At 46.1% G+C, this 16,838-nt stretch overlaps 1 protein-coding gene across 9 annotated transcripts in view; it reads left to right on the forward strand.

The window, feature by feature from the left end:
* Positions 1-16,838, forward strand: part of LOC123750627 (E3 ubiquitin-protein ligase RNF185) — a 46,556-nt gene that overhangs the window by 11,916 nt on the left and 17,802 nt on the right. For 7 of the 9 annotated variants that reach the window (XR_011230009.1, XR_011230010.1, XR_011230008.1 and 4 more), the window contains one exon: positions 3,622-3,803. Coding sequence is in view for 4 of the 9 variants with exons in the window: in XM_045732736.2 (XP_045588692.1) it covers positions 3,622-3,803 (182 nt within the window). In the remaining 5 variants the exon portion in view is untranslated. Of the gene's footprint in view, positions 1-3,621; positions 3,804-10,223; positions 10,318-16,838 lie in introns of all 9 variants that reach the window. The other 2 variants (XM_069333684.1, XM_045732744.2) reach the window with 1 other exon arrangement.

Raw genomic sequence — 16,838 nt, forward strand, 5'->3', positions numbered from 1 at the left:
GTATTTGAAAATACAATAACAGAACTTTATGCACTTTTCTTAAATATAAATTTATTTGACAAATACAAATAATACCATTCCTATAAAATGTATGTTCTGTAGAAATGCTAAATTTTCCAAGTTGAAAGATGAGTAGAGGAAAATATGTTGTGTTTTTTGTAATTATGCATCTTGGACTTTTTGGAATCCTTTGGTGATGCTTATGGTGTTACATTTGCAGCTTCTCAGTGGCAGCGTCACATTGCTTGGCAGGATGTTTTTTTTTATTTTTCGTCTTTGTTGCCGGGCTTTGGTATTGGCTCTGGTCATCCTGTCTTCATTCTTAGCTGTTTCTTGACTGTCATTTGATGTCTAAAATTGTCACTTCCTATTGGTCGGCTTTGACAGAGCCTTTTTCTTTGGCATTGATGTTTCATCTTCGTCTTTTCACAATCCGTCTGGTGTCCTTTTTCGCCTGTGGTTTGTTTGATCCTTTTTTGGCCTCATGGTCTCTGTATCATGCACTTATTTTTCTAGTTTCATTGTGCCCATATGGTCCAAGATGTTTTCTATATGATGGTTTTTTGTTCCTTTGGTCAAGGAGGGGGGGGGGGGGGTTTCTGTGCCGGCAGCTATATTCTTCCTTTCTGACTGAGACAGTGTTGATGGGTTTCAGAGGGAGCCTTTGTTTATCGAGTCATGGTTTCTTTGGCCGGGGTTACTCACTTTCCCTTTCAGGTTACTGGTTGCTCCTTCCTTCTTGATATGGTAAGTCTCAATTTATTTGTTCTCTATGGTGAGTTACCTCAGGTAGCCACAAGCCATCAAAGGGATCCCTCCCAGAAATCCAGCATTGAATGTAAATAATCACCTTTTTTTTTTTTTTATGAGTCTTTTCAGTGGCTCTCCATTCCCACCCTCCCTCCTTCTAGGGTTCTCGGGGGTCGTTTTTAGTGGCACATGTTTCAGAGAGGCAGCAGTGGGAGATCCGAGCTGTTTGGGCTGCCTTCTGGTGGTGGACAAGTAAACTATCTAGTAGTCGAGTCTGATTGACGAGTGTTCTAGGTTATCACTGTTTCTATGCAGTTGTTTGTTTTGGGGCATTCTTCCATTCTGGTGGAGGTTTTGTTTTGTCTTGGGCTGATCTAGTATTCCCAAACTCCCTTGCCTCTTATGAGGAACCCAGATTCTGTTCCTGCTCTCTGGTACTCACTTGTGATTCAAAAGGCCTGATAGGGTGCTTAGCTTTGTAGCTAACCAGGGAAGTAGTTCGAGTACTTGCCAATGGAACCCATCGGAAGGAGCCATTTTATGATCCTCAATGCTCGATTTTTGTTTTATCTGGGGTTGTGTTTCCTTTTCCTGATACTAGGTTCTTGCCCTGGCTTTGGACAGTGCCGATAGTTCCCAGACTATATATGTGATGATTCCTGGGGCCGAGTGCTTGGGTCGAGAGTGGGTATTATCAAGACCGAGTGTCTGGGGTCCCAAGGCCGAGTGCCCTTGGGGGGGTTTCCAAGGTCAGAGTGCCCTTTGGGGGGTGTTTTCTCAGAGCCAAGTGCTCTGTGCCTTTACTCTTCTATGGTAGGATGTGGTATGCCTGATGTGGCCTACTAGGCAACGAGTTTGATGGTGTGGAGGCGAATGTCTTTTACAACGTTCCATGTCACTCTGCTGCTTTTTGGGTGTTGGCATTGTATTGAAGACAAGCTCTTTGTGCTTGGTATGTACAATGATACCTCAGTTTTCAAATTTAATCTGTTCCCAGAGACGATTCGAAAACCAAAAATTTGAAAACCAAAACGAATTTTCCTATAAGAAATTATGTAAATTGAATTAATCCATTCCACACCCCCAAAAATATTAACTAAAAAATACATTTTATACAGAATAATACTCATAGGTATCTTACCTTTATTGAGGACTCTTGTTGACGTATCGAAGACAGTGAGGAAGAGGGGGAGGAGGAGAGGTGTTAGTGTTTGGAAGGGGAGTCCCCTTCCATTATAACAGCAGTATTGACATTTGTGGGGTATTCTCTCTCTTACATTTTACCTGCATACCACTAGGACCTGGTTGTGGCTCACTGCTTGCTTGTCTTACTAAGAATGTGTCTATAGACACTTGTTTTCCCTACATTTTGTAGTGAGACATCACATTGTCTCACTATGAATGATCTCTTGTTTTTCCTCTATCGTCATCCAAAAGGCTCCCAAAAGGGAGCCGGTCGGCTGAGCGGACAGCACGCTGGACTTGTGATCCTGTGGTCCTGGGTTCGATCCCAGGCGCCGGCGAGAAACAATGGGCAGAGTTTCTTTCACCCTATGCCCCTGTTACCTAGCAGTAAATAGGTACCTGGGTGTTAGTCAGCTGTCATGGGCTGCTTCCTGGGGGTGGAGGCCTGGTCGAAGACCGGGCCGCGGGGACACTAAAAATCCCCGAAATCATCTCAAGATAACCTCAAGATAGATCCTCACAACTATTTTCTTAGGCTGAACATTACCACTGACTTTCTTGGAACCCATGATGTGATATATAATAAAAACGTTTATGTTCAGAAATCATAAAAGCACAAAAACAATTAAATTCTTCACAAAGAATTCAAGAGTGGTGGTCACTAGGCGGGAGACACTGGTAAACTGAATCATGCCATGTGGTCGGTCGGCCCATACGTGTATCAACAAACTCGAGCACCAGGGCAAACTTCGAGTACCGAGTCAAATTTCTCAAAGAAATTGGGCTCGAGAACCGAAAATTTGAAACCAGGGGCATTCGAAAACCGAGGTTCCACTATACTGTATATATTTGCATGTATACAGTATATCCAGCTGTTGTTCTTCCAGCCATGTAGATTTCTTTTCTGGTTTTAGGCTTAATTAACTTTGACACAAGGATGCTTCTCCTTTTGTGAGCTTCGGGAGTTTGGGTTGGTGTGAGCTATGTGCCATGCCCCACGTTGCGTACTGTGGGTTTTTGGTTGTCTTTCCCTGCTTGTCTGGACTCCTTGCATTTGTCTTCTGGTCTTATGGCCTTGACCTTTCTGAGTTAGGGAACTGTTGTGGGTTGTATCCTGGGGGGGAAGGTCAGTGTCTACCCTAAGGGGACCTTGTTTGGCCTAACAGGCCCCCATCCCTGACAATGGGGGCAAACATTTCAAAATAGCAATAACCAGCAATACCAGTGAGGGCACAACCAGGAAATGCATAGTGTAATATACGTCTACCCATATATGCATCAACAGGGTACCAAGGTGCTGAAATACAGGCATGTTATCATGTGGCTGATAACTGTACATTTCTATATACTGTATTTATATATATATTCCTCATGTGTCTTCTTTTAGCCATTTTTCCTCTTTTCTGGGGGGGGAGGTTCAAACTATTATTATTTTCACATATTTTCTTTATCAGTAAGAAGTAACAATTTTCTCGTGTATATTCTACTGATGTCAGCATGTCTGTAAACTACATCAAACAATTTACATGTTGCTAGAACACTGTATCTTTGATACTGAAATCAAATGACATTAAATATGCTGTTGAAATAAAATAATGTTAGATGTGATCCATTTAATTGGGGGGGGGGGGAGGAGAGAATAGCTGTGCATGATGGCAGTAGCAAATATTGTTTAACCCATTGCAGAAATAAGCTACCACCTCGACCTCCTGGACAACGCACAGAACCTGAACCACAGAATGGATTTATGCCCGGATTTGGCTTTGGCGATGCTGGGGGGTTCCAGTTTCATTTTGGTATTGGTGCATTTCCTTTTGGGATTTTTACTACATTCAACAACTGGGGAGGTGGCGGCGCAGTACCTCCAGGTGAGTGAGCGTTCATTAAACCCCCTCTGCCCCATCTCCATCTAAAATGAGAAGGGATAATCCAAAATACTGTTGAGCAGTTGTATATGATTCGTGCAGCACACGGGTTTACCAATTTTCTGCCTTGTTTTCTGGAGGGAATGTCCCGGTGTGTCACTGAAGCTATCTTGTTGAGATTGTGCCATACTAGAAGGACACATCAGTTTGGCTTACTGGGAACCCGAGCCAGAATCTGGGGCCAGATTAACGAAGCAGTTACGAACCCGTACATCTTTTCTCAATCTTTGGCGGCTTTGTTTACAATTACTGTATTAAACAATTAATGAGCTCCGAAGCAGCAGGAGGCTGTTTATAACAATTACAACAGTTGATTGGGAAGTTTTCATGCTTGTAAATTAATTAATAAATGTAACCAAAGCTGTCAAAGATGGAGAAAAGATGTACACGTTTGTAAGTACTTGCATTACTGCTTCGTGAATCTGGCCCCTGGTCCCTTCAGAGATGCTGGGAATGGGTGACAATCTGCCACCCCACTGGGAAAAGCCTCCAGAAAGTTGGCGAAGATTTACAGACAACTAGAGGGCTCACAGAAAAATGAAGCTTCAGAAACACCAAACAACTCTGCAAATGATCCAACCAGAATGAGAGATTCACTTAAAATAGTTTGAAACTTGTTGGTACCAAATACCACAAGGCAGCCTGGCCCAGCCCCCAGCTGACTTCCCTGATCAGTTCTGTTGCTGATAAAGAAGAGTTTTGAGTTTCAGTGTTCTGGTCTATCATATAGTGAGAAAGAAAGCTCCTCTGCTCCATGCTAAACTGACCTACTAAGTGTTGGCCATCCTTGGACTCTGTTGTCCTGCGGGGGCCATTTGATTTATGTATTTTCCGGTATTTTAGTATTAGCTCCACTTGTGTTTTCATTCTGGCTTGTTGTGTGCGCTTGCTCCTCTTTCATTTTGGTCTGCATGAACTTTCTTCCCTTGGTGTCAATTAAAGCTGCTCTTGCACAGTAAAATTACTGTCTTTGTTATGTTTTGGACTTTGTCTCTGATAGGCCTGACCACCAAGTAGGAGAGCCTCGCCTTGGACTAATCAGGGATCTTCAGTTCCTCTGTTTGGGCCCTTGCTGGCAGTGTTTAGGTGCACTGGGGTTTGCAGTGCTTGTTTATACGTCAGTTATGGTTGCCTATCATTGCCTTCTTGTTTTAGCTGCAGATGGTGACTGTTGTTCTTGCAAGTGACCCCAGTGACTGGGAATCTCTCCTTGGTTAACCATCTTCAGGCCCTCGGAATGGGCTGTAGGTCTGTGCCGTGGTCTGTTATGGGCTGGCCATTTGAGCCTGACTTTGCCAAGTGAGAGTTTGAGGGGCACTCATCATCTATGCTACCAGATGATGATGATTCTTTCTGTCCCTGCCATGATACCTGTTAGGTCTGTGAGGTTTGTTCTCACTGTGGTAACAGATTTCACCTCCCAACTGGAGGCTTTTCAGGCAGCTGCCGCTTTGCAAGTGAGGTTTGCTTGTGAAGGTATTTGTGGCATATTGATTGACTGGATGCCTGGTGCTAGCCCCCATGGTGTTCAGGATCCAGAATTGGAAGAGTTCATGGCCTCCATCAGGACTAAATCTGTGCCTCATGTTCCTTCCCTTGTGTGTGTGTGTGTACTCACCTAGTTGTACTCGCCTAGTTGTGCTTGCGGGGGTTGAGCTCTGGCTCTTTGGTCCCGCCTCTCAACTGTCAATCAACAGGTGTACAGGTTCCTGAGCCTATTGGGCTCTATCATATCTACACTTGAAACTGTGTATGGAGTCAGCCTCCACCACATCACTTCCTAATGCATTCCATTTGTAAACCACTCTGACACTAAAAAAGTTCTTTCTAATATCTCTGTGGCTCATTTGGGCACTCAGTTTCCACCTGTGTCCCCTAGTGCGTGTGCCCCTTGTGTTAAACAGCCTGTCTTTATCAACCCTGTCGATTCCCTTGAGAATCTTGAATGTGGTGATCATGTCCCCCTTAACTCTTCTGTCTTCCAACGAAGTGAGGTTTAATTCCCGTAGTCTCTCCTCATAGCTCATACCTCTCAGCTCGGGTACTAGTCTGGTGGAAACCCTTTGAACCTTTCCATTTTAGTCTTATGCTTGACTAGATATGGACTCCATGCTGGAGCCACATACTCCAGGATTGGTCTGACATATGTGGTATATAATGTTCTGAAAGATTCCTTACACAAGTTTCTAAAGGCCGTTCTTATGTTAGCCAACCTGGCATATGCTGCTGCTGTTATCCTCTTGATATGAGCTTCAGGGGACAGGTCTGGCGTGATATCAACCCCCAGGTCTTTCTCTCTCTCTGACTCTTGAAGTATTTCATCTCCCAAATGGTACCTTGTATCTGGTCTCCTGCTTCCTACCCCTATCTTCAATACATTACATTTGCTTGGGTTAAACTCTAACAGCCATTTGTTCGACCATTCCTGCAGCTTGTCCAGGTCTTCTTGAAGCCTCAAGCTGTCCTCCTCTGTCTTAATCCTTCTCATAATTTTGGCGTCGTCAGCAAACATTGAGAGGAATGAGTCTATACCCTCTGGGAGATCATTTACGTATATCAGAAACAGGAGAGGGGCCTCGTAGCCTGGTGGATAGCGCGCAGCACTCGTAATTCTGTGGCGCGGGTTCGATTCCCGCACGAGGCAGAAACAAATGGGCAAAGTTTCTTTCACCCTGAATGCCCCTGTTACCTAGCAGTAAATAGGTACCTGGGAGTTAGTCAGCTGTCACAGGCTGCTTCCTGGGGGTGGAGGCCTGGTCGAGGACCGGGCCGCGGGGACACTAAAAAAAAAAAAGCCCCGAAATCATCTCAAGATAACCTCAAGATAGGTCCAAGTACAGAGCCCTGTGGGACTCCACTGGTGACTTCATGCCAGTCTGAGGTCTCACCCCTCACTGTACCTCTCTGCTTCCTATTGTTTAGGTACTCCCTTATCCACTGGAGCGCCCTACCAGTTACTCCTGCCTGTTTCTCCAGCTTATGCATCAACCTTTTATGGGGTACTGTGTCAAAGGCTTTCCGACAGTCCAAAAAAATGCAGTCTGCCCACCCTTCTCTTTCTTGTTTAATCTTTGTCACCTGATCGTAGAATTCTATCAAGCCTGTAAGGCAAGATTTACCCTCCCTGAACCCATGTTGATGGGTTATCACGAAGTCTCTTCTCTCCAGATGTGTTACTAGGTTTTTCTCACAATCTTCTCCATCACCTTGCATGGTATACAAGTTAAGGACACTGGTCTGTAGTTCAGTGCCTCTTGTCTATCACCCTTTTTGTATATTGGTACTACATTAGCAGTCTTCCATATTTCTGGTAGGTCCCCCGTTTCCAGTGACCTACTATACACTATGGAGAGTGGTAAGCAAAGTGCTCCTGTACACTCTTTCAATACCCATGGCGAGATTCCATCCGGCCCAACAGCTTTTCTCACATCCAGCTCCAATAGGTGCTTCTTGACCTCATCTCTTGTAATTTCGAACCTATCCAACCTTTAAAGGTTGGATAGGTTCGAACCCAAAGGTTCAAACCTTTCGAACCTATGTGTGTGTGTGTGTGTGTGTATGTGTGTCCCTTCTTTGGTGTCCCATTTGGTGTCCCTTCCCCTGCACTTGGCGGTGGTGTTGCGTATTTGGATCCTCATGGAGGGGCTCTCAGATCTAATCCATGCAGATGTGGCATTGTAGGGGTCAACTCCAGGGGCAGAGGCCTTATTCCTGCAGTTCTTACATGGGCTGCCTTGCCCAAGATGTACGTCTGTCTCCTTCGGGAGGAGGTGGTGGCATTTTATTCAGGCTCTTTCATGTGTCGAAAGGTCGTATTGGCCCATTCCGTAGATTTGACTTGGTCCCTTTTGAGTGGTGAGAGACCATTTTATTTTATTTGAAGCCCTTACCACTCGTTCTTGTAAGTACAGTATCATGTTTGAGATTTTCAATTTACTGAAAAAGGGTAGTGGTCGGGGCTCATTGGGTCATATTCTTTAGTGGGAGTGTCTTGTATGTACTGTTGATTGTTACTGTCTGTATTGTACTTCCCGGCACATATTTCATCGTAAGTTCCAGTGATGGTGTGGTGAGAGGATGTCTGCTTGCCCTCCAGCATGTTGTGAGATCAAAGATACTTATGCTTTTCAAGTTGTCTGAAAGTCTTGCCGTGCAAAGTCTCCTGTTACTGCCGTGTCCCTTCAACCTGCCCAACACTTTACTCAACTTATTTGCATCTACATCAGTGATAACTTGGCCAGGTGGTCTATGATGAGACCATCTGGTCTCTGCTGGTCTCCTCTATTCTGTTCTTGACTGCAAATAATTTTTTTAATGCCCAGTCAATCCTTGATCTCTCACAGGTCAATACTTTATTTGTACAAGAATCAGCATGATCACTCGTGGCCATGATTCATCAGGTAGCATTAATTGGCTTGTTTCCGTAGACCCTTTGGATGCTTACTGGCATATTCCCTTTCATCCATAGTTCAATGATTGGTAAGGGTACTTGGCCTACCACTTCAGGGCTCTTTCTTTCCTTCGGACTCAACCTGGAGCCCAAGATGTTCACCGGTTGATAATGGTAGTTCTTCCGGAGCTTCCACTCATTGGGATTGATGACCTGAGTGAGCTCACAGTTGTTTGTTATTTCTGCTGGTCAGGGATCACGATTTTGTGTGGAACATTTTGGGCTAGTAATCAACTTCCTGAAATTGCAGCTCTTGCCAATTCAGTGTTAACAGTTGATGGGGTCGGTTTGGATTCCAGGACAGTTTCCTTTTTCCTTCCATAGTTTGCCTGCTGTGAACTATTCTTGTATCATAACCTGGTGCTTGTTGATAGGTGATGACTTTGTCTTTCAAATTTTCTTGTGGTTGATCAGGCTTGATCACATTTGGTGTCAACACCTCCACTGTGCCATTCAGCAAATTGTCTCCCACATTCTTCCACGTCCAGCCTACTCGTGCTACTCCTGAGCCATCCTGGTCTTTTGACTGTGTGATGGTAATCAGTACTAATGAGTTTTGAACTTATTTCGGTGAATCCCTTGTTCCGTGCGACTCATTTCTGGTAGCTGTGTGCCAGTTTTCAAGGTTTCATTTTCTGTGAATCCTCCAGTTGTCTATGAAAATGCTTCGATTTCCTGGAGGCTTTTTCTGGTGAGGCGGAGGATTGTCAGCTGCTCTCTGCGCACATCTGTGAAGAGGGCCAGGTTCTGGCTCTGGTCCCCAATAGATCAATCAGAACTATCCATGGCTAATATGACCTTTTAGTATGAAACAATCTAATAAAGATAGCTACCAGAGCTCCTCCAGAAATTGGTGTTTCATTACTTTCACTGCTGGGTTTCTTGTCAGCAGGCTGTCTTTGCATTAAAGTAGTGGTGGTGCTGTAGGTAACTGTTGCTGCTGACTGATGAGTTGGATATTGTGAAAACAATTTGCTAATGAACAAATCCACAAGGACTGTGACGAAGATTCGAACCTGCGTCCGAGAGCATCTCAGACGCTGCCTTAATCGACTGAGCTACGACATGGTCAAATGAGTTGAAACCGAAGTTTTACTGAACTTACTGGATTCTACAGCCTCTCCGAGACACAAACCAGGCAGTCTCGGAGAGGCTGCAGGATCCAGTAAGTTCAGTATAACTTTGGTTTCAACTCTTTTTGACCATGTCATAGCTCACTCGATTAAGGCAGCGTCTGGGATGCTCTCGGATGCAGGTTCGAATCCTCGTCACAGCCCTTGTGGATTTGTTCATACATCACGCTATTGTAATTTCTGTGTGTAATTTGCTAATAAATCAGTTGCATCTTAATGAATCATAATAAATCATGTAAGTGACCCGTTATTAGTTACATGTATATCTGGTTAATAATAATAATGGAATTTGGTTCTATCTGTTTTTATTTGGCAGGTTATGACTTGTTTGTTCTCCAGTGCATGTTCTGGCTTGTCACTGAATAGATTTAGTAGATTTTGGTAGGAGAGTAGTATAGCATCAGTGCTCACGGTAACATGCAATGAAATGAGTCAGTATTGTTACTTATTGCCCATGATTGGTTTTCCACAAATTTAAGAGACAATGTTTAGGTCTTTTAAAAAGTCTTTACATTATTACATTTTAAATACCTAATGTAACCCTGGTAATTTTACAGTAAAAATGTAAGAATTTGAATGAAAAAAGCTGCATTCCAAGTCATTGTCAAATAACGTAGCCCAATGTTTTGGTGCTAGTTTTCATGAGGCCAAAACGGTAAAATGGCATATTCTCATTTTGTCTATGTAACTTAATTGTTGGACCAATAAGAAGGTATCCATTACAATGTTGCAAACACATCCCCCAAGGCACTCTACTGACTCATGACATTGCTGTTACAGAAATGGAGAGAGAGTTGCCGCAGCTTCTACAATATATTTTGCTCATTATGGCCTTCTTCTTCTATTGGAATCTCTTCTTTGGCTGACCAACAAGGTATTTTATGAAGATGTATATAGATACTTTGTTGTATGCTGGTTATACCAGAATACATTGCTTAATCATCGTGTAGTACAAAATACAGTACAACAGTAAGTTATTGGTGTATTTTTTAAAATCTTAAAAAATTATTTATAGTGTTGGGAATTAGTACACAGGTGCTTGCAGGGGTATAGGTATATAGGTCATAATAATGTGGCTGAAACAAATGACCAAAGCCTTGCATATAAAATGAAACGAAAGGGACCAAAATGTTGTCACTTTCATTTAATTTCATTTGTATGGGTTGGGTTGTTTACTGCTGCTTGCCATGTAGAAGTTGAATTTTCTGTGGGGAGCCCTGTCGGCTCCCTGAAGCTATCTGAACTGATATATGCTATGTTAGTTTGTTCCCCATCAACTGGGGAAGGACCCAGAAAGGTAGGCGAAACAAAACAGACCACTGTCTGGTGAAAATTGCAACCAGTGTCTGAACATAGCAGAAGAACTCCCCCGGAAAGAAAACAAACAAGCAATACTTAATCCAACTAGCACTCCCGCTTGTTAGCGCTACCTACACCCCCCCCCCCCTAATGGGGAGGAGAGGGAGCCTGCAGCCCTCCCCCCAGTTTTTGAACTGATGTGCTAGGGTTAGCTTGGTCACCTCTGGCCTCACGTTCCTGTTTCTGACCTCACGTTCCTGTTTCTGGCCTCACGTTCCTGTCCCTGTGTGACTGTACCAGCAGTGTGTGTGTGTGTGGTGTGGTGTGGCCAGGTGTCTTACTGTATGTGGAGCAACATGCGCCTAAGGTGATTTTCCTTAGGTGCTCCGTAATTACTAACCATTGCGTTTCAGGGCTATCTTCCCTGGGGCATTCGGGACTCGCTCCCATTTGAGGATTTTATCGCTTGGCGTTGTCTTCGCCCTTGGGGTACATCGGGGGTTTTGGGCTTTCCGTATTGTCCTCAGTGGGGAAGTGTTATTTGCTGGGTGTGGGTGCACTGTGGCTGATGCAGCCCACCTTACTACAAGACGGCGGCTGATGCTTCTCTCTGGCTGCCAGTTTGCTTGTTGTGTTTCATTGGGGCTTTTAGTTTCCATTTCTTGTGTTTTTGTCTTTTGTGGACAGTGGAGGTCTTCCTGGCCTCTTATTAGGCTAGCCTAGGTAGTGTTGGAGGTTTTCCTCTGTTGCCCCCGAGGGTTCACAGCTGCTACTGGTAGTCAATTTGTCTGCTACTAGACAAGGATTTTACTGGCTTAGCAGGCCCCAGTGCCTGGGCTTCCTGTAGGGATAATTTACCCTACGGGCCCTGGAAACCCCTGTGGGCTGTGGTACATGGATGCTTCTTCCCAATCCACTCTCGCCTTGTGTGAAGTTGAAGGTTGCTTGTTGCCCCTGATCGTCAGGGTGACGATCATCCATACTTCTTCCGTCATGCTGCCTGTTGGGTCGGTGACACCTGCGACCCGGAGTCTTGCAGCACTTGTTCCCCATTTGTGCTTCCATTTACTCATTCTCTGTCTGTTAATCTCAGGAATCATGTGGCTGCTGCATTGCATGATTGATTCTTCTTCTTGCAATGGGCCAGGTTGGTTGCCTGATTGGAGGCCCTGGAGCTGCCCTGCTTGGGTTTTAGGGATCAGGATTTGGGGGCGTTGGTTGCTTTGACCTTGGTTCCATTTGTGGCTCCGCTTCCTTCCCAGGTGGGCGTGGTTCACCCTGCTCCTCAGCCCTTACCTCCTCTCCCTTCCTTGCTTCTGACTCCTAAATGTCTGAGGGTTTCTGAATCGGGGCGGGGTTTAGCTCGGGTGGCTTCAGGGGCTGCCCCTTCCAATTAGAGTACGATGGTGGTTGAATCCGTTTTCCCGCCGAGGCTTCGGGGTCAACCCAGCAGACTCTCTTCTTGGAAGCTTTTTCCCAGGATGCTGCCTTTTCTTCAAGGGAGGCGTGGAAGAGGGCTCTACCCCGAGGCCTGTGTCATGGGTTCCCAGGGTTCGAGGTGAGTCCACTTGGATCGCTTGGGTTACTTTTTGCCCCTGCTTGGGACCCTTGTGCCTTCAGGACAGGGGTTGTTGCTGTAGGAAAAAAGGTTTTCGTCCCCTCCTTCCCTTTCTAAATTAGTTTTACCGTATTTGCCAGCGTGAGTTATGCACTGTCTAGTCGGGCGCATCTGCCTTTTGCTTGGATGTTTTGTCCTGGAAAAAACAATATGTATTAATGTGACAACTTTTTCGTTTGGTTCATCATACACTTATTAATCAGCGGTTCTGATCTGCTGAACCGCTGATCTGACCCTCCTCTTAGATCGTCTGAATACTGAATACCGTCTGAATACTATTATCCCAGTCTTGTGTTCACAGACTGTGATCATTGGTTTGTTTTCTTTATTTTATTATGGGCACCAATTTTTGTGGCTGGCAACCTTGCACTGTTTGCTTGTCTGGCTCCCAAGCCTGCGGCCCTCGGTATCCTGTCCGTATTATGGCCGTTTTTGCCATGGGGCAATTTTTTTTTATCCGATAGAAAAAAATAAAACATTTTCTTTAACATTGTGCGTGTTATCTGCTGGCAAATGTGGTAGGTAGGGCTACCCTCCCCCCCCCTCCAAGGTTCATTTCTAGGTGCCCTCGGGTTTCTCGGATTTGTCTTTTTGGCGTTTTTCTTCCTCTCGGCTTTCCCTTGTGGAGGTTCGGGAGGCCCTTGGCACGTACCTTCTGCGAGACCCGGTTTACGCCTCTGTGTTGGATCCGGTTTTGTTTGAGTTCGGTTCCTCTTACACTAATCCAGTGCATTTTGAGGTTCCAGTGTCTTCCTGGCTGGCAGCCTGTCTTGATGACTGGTTGGTGTGGGCTCCCTGCCTGTCTGCTTGCCAGGGTTCTGGTTCTTTCCCAGCTTGCCCAATTTGGGTTCCTAGTAACTTTTCTGAAGTCTCAGTTGGTTTCCGTCCTTGGTTTGGGCTTGGCTGGGCCTAGTGTGGGGTTCTCGGACTGTGTCTGTTTCTCTCCCTCCTGCAGCTTTGCTCTGGTTGCAGTCCCACCTTCAGCTGTTTTTGATGAGGACCCGGGTCCCTCGGAGGTTGCTGGAGCAGCTGTGCGGGAGCCTGAACTTTGCCTTGCTGGTTTATCCACTGGGCTGGGTTTGGCTTCGAAGGCTGTTTTGGAATCTTTGGAGTGGTTTCTTTCACTACTTTCCCAATTGCTGGGTTCATTCCCCAATGACCTTGTGTCAGTTGCTGCTTCGCATGCTTTCTCTTCGGGTTTTTGGGGTTTGGTGCCATGGTGCATTCATCTTCCCACGCTCGATGTGTTCATTGCAGCTTCGTCTCTTGATTGGGTCTTTGTGACCAGTGCTCACCAGTCTGGCCGGGGTCGTTGGAGGCTGTCCTTACGTCAGGCACACAGGACAGGGCAGGAGTTTGTGGCGGTGTGGCAGGTGCTGCGCCAGATTCGGCTTCCTCGGGGCTTGGTGTTCCGGCTCCATTCAGATTGCTTCCCCGTGGTTCATTGTCTCAACCACGGGGGAATCCCGTGGTTCTTAGGGGCTGGTTGCTTCAGGTGGCTCTTCTGCTGAGTTTTCGGGTTTTTATTCCTCTTTCCAAGGAGTGGCCAGTCAACGCCGCTTCCTACCTTTGGTTTGGCTGGACGTACCGGTGCCCGGAGGTGGACCTCTTCGCATCAGCATGATCTCTGTGTAACCCATTGTTCATGGCGCCGTTCTCCAACTGCGAGGCCATCGCAGTAGATGCTTCTCGGCAGGACTGGTCAAGGTGGGGGTTCCTGTACCTCTTTTTCCTGGTCCACCTGTTGCTCCAGGAATCCTCTTGGAAAGCTTGCTTGGAATCCTCTCGGGGAACAGTGCTTCTGGCTCCATGGTGGCTGGCCCAGGTCTTTCCAACGCATTTGTATCGCCATTTGTATGGTGATCAGGGGGCTTCTTTGATGGTGTCCCACTTGCTGTCTTCTTCCCAGCGACAGTATGAAGTTTCTTGGCAGTCTGTCACTTTCTTTTTCTTAAAAGGTTTTTGTCGATTTTGAGCCAGGTTGTTTTGTTTTATCTCTTGGCTTTTTCTGAATCGGATGGCAGATCCACTCCAGCTTGCGTTCGGGGTGGATGTTGCTTCCACTTTGTTCCACAAGCTTTCACGTGTATTTTCTGTGGGGAGCCTCTTCGGCTCCCTGGAGCTATATATAGGGTTGATATACGCTATATTAGTCTGGGGCTTCAGTCAATGGGGTCCTGCCCACTGGGGACTAGAGCTGGAACCTGGCCTCCCCTCAGAGAGGCATAGGGAGCAATGGCTTAAGGAGACCCCCTTGTATTTGGGGTATTCCTTGTCTGTCATTGACTGGGATTAAGCACCCAGAAAGGTAAGCATATCAAAACAAACCCCACATGGTAGGAAATTGCAAAAAAAAACCCAAGACCAAACAGAGAAACATAACTCCACAAGGGAAAACAAAGGAATGAAGCAAACAAGAAATTGTCATTCACTGCTGCTGCGCCACTTGTCCATGCAGCCCTCCTCTCCCCGGGAGGAGGAGGGGGGGAGCCCCAGATCTACGCGCCGGCTATTCACACCTCAGTTAGTGGCTGAAGTGCTCTGGGGCAGATGTCGACTCTGGCCACAGATTCTGGCTGGATTTTGTGCCCTTGTGGGAGTTTCCAGCTGTTTGTGGTGTGTTGGCCAGGAGTAACATAGTGTACTGAGGGCTGCATGCACTTAGGCCTGTCTTCCCTAAGGGCCCTGTGAGTACTACCTTTGGGTCCTAGGGTTAACTTCCCTGGGGCTTTCGGGCTTTACTTCCATAGGGGGTTCCTGCTGCTCGACATTACCCCGCCCTTGGGGCCAGCTGGGGATATAGTGACCTTTGTTTGGCCTTGGGTAGAAAGTGTTGTTGCTGGTTTGGGGCACGAGGTGCAGCACAGCACACCTACCAATTTGGAAGCCATGTTCCCTGATCCTCCTGTGGTTGTTGTGCTTTTGCGGGGGTTTTCTTTTCTTTTTTGTCTATTGCTTGGAGGAGATTTGCCTTGTTTGACTATTAGTCCCCCTAAGGTATTTTGATAGCTCTTCTCAAGGCCCCTGTGCTTGTACACCTCTCAGGGGTCCAGTTATAGACCTATTTCCTCTTATTAACATAGAAGGGCTCAACTGGCTTTGCAGCACTGTTACCTGGGCTTCCCATAGGCTGATCCCCCTATGGGCCCCTGGAAAACCCTGTTGGGGCTTGGCAAACCCACGGAAGACTACCCAGGCTTTCTATTTTATTAATTTTGCCCCGAGGGGCGAGTTTATTGGGCAGCGCCACTCATCCTGTGAGTGGACATACCGCCATAGTGACAGTATTGGGCAGCGCCACTCATCCTGTGAGTGGACACACCGCCATACTGACAGTACTGGGCAGCGCCACTTATCCTGTGAGTGGACACACCGCCATACTGACAGTACTGGGCAGCGCCACTCATCCTGTGAGTGGACACACCGCCATAGTGACAGTACTGGGCAGCGCCACTCATCCTGTGAGTGGACACACCGCCATAGTGACAGTACTGGGCAGTGCCACTTATCCTGTGAGTGGACACACCGCCATACTGACAGTACTGGGCAGCGCCACTCATCCTGTGAGTGGACACACCGCCATACTGACAGTACTGGGCAGCGCCACTCATCCTGTGAGTGGACACACCGCCATAGTGACAGTACTGGGCAGTGCCACTTATCCTGTGAGTGGACACACCGCCATAGTGACAGTATTGGGCAGCGTCACTCATCCTGTGAGTGGACACACCGCCATAGTGACAGTATTGGGCAGTGTCACTCATCCTGTGAGTGGACACACCGCCATAGTGACAGTACTGGGCAGCGTCACTCATCCTGTGAGTGGATACACCGCCATAGCAGCGTGTACAACACTCCCCAGTCTTCCTCTTGTCTGTCTTGTGCTCTTCCCTCTAACTGATAGTTTGTAAATAATAAATTCCTGACTCCATCTCCAGTCTGGTGTATTTAATGGCCTTCGTGATTTTAGTGTCGCATAACACAACTGACATGATCACCCTCCTTAATTCTGTTTTTTTTTTTATTTTTATTTTTTTTTTGCTGCTCCTGCAATGGTTTTTGCTGCACGTGTACAATACTGTGTGTACTTTGTACATGTATGGTACTACATGTGCTCTGTCCATGTATGGTACTATTTGTGCTCTGTATATGAACAGTACAGCATTTGCTCTGCACACGTATGGTACCGCCTTTACTCTGTACATACAGGGTTACTGTGTGTGCATTCTCCATTGGTTTGCCATTTCTTCTGCCTTCCTCACTATGCTGCAGTCTCCTTGGTTTCCTGTTTCCACAACTGCCCTTTCATACTGGCTTAAAATTATATTTAAAAGTATGTCTGTACGAGTTCAATAAAAGTAGAAGGACTTTATTGCAATACTTATAACTCATTATAATCTGCCACTCTCCCAAACCATTCTCTTAGCAACACACATTTGTATTTTCTTCTAAGACCTTTTTTTTCCCCCCCATTTCAG

This window comes from Procambarus clarkii, chromosome 4 (genome assembly GCF_040958095.1).
Source record: "Procambarus clarkii isolate CNS0578487 chromosome 4, FALCON_Pclarkii_2.0, whole genome shotgun sequence".
NCBI lineage: Eukaryota > Metazoa > Arthropoda > Malacostraca > Decapoda > Cambaridae > Procambarus > Procambarus clarkii.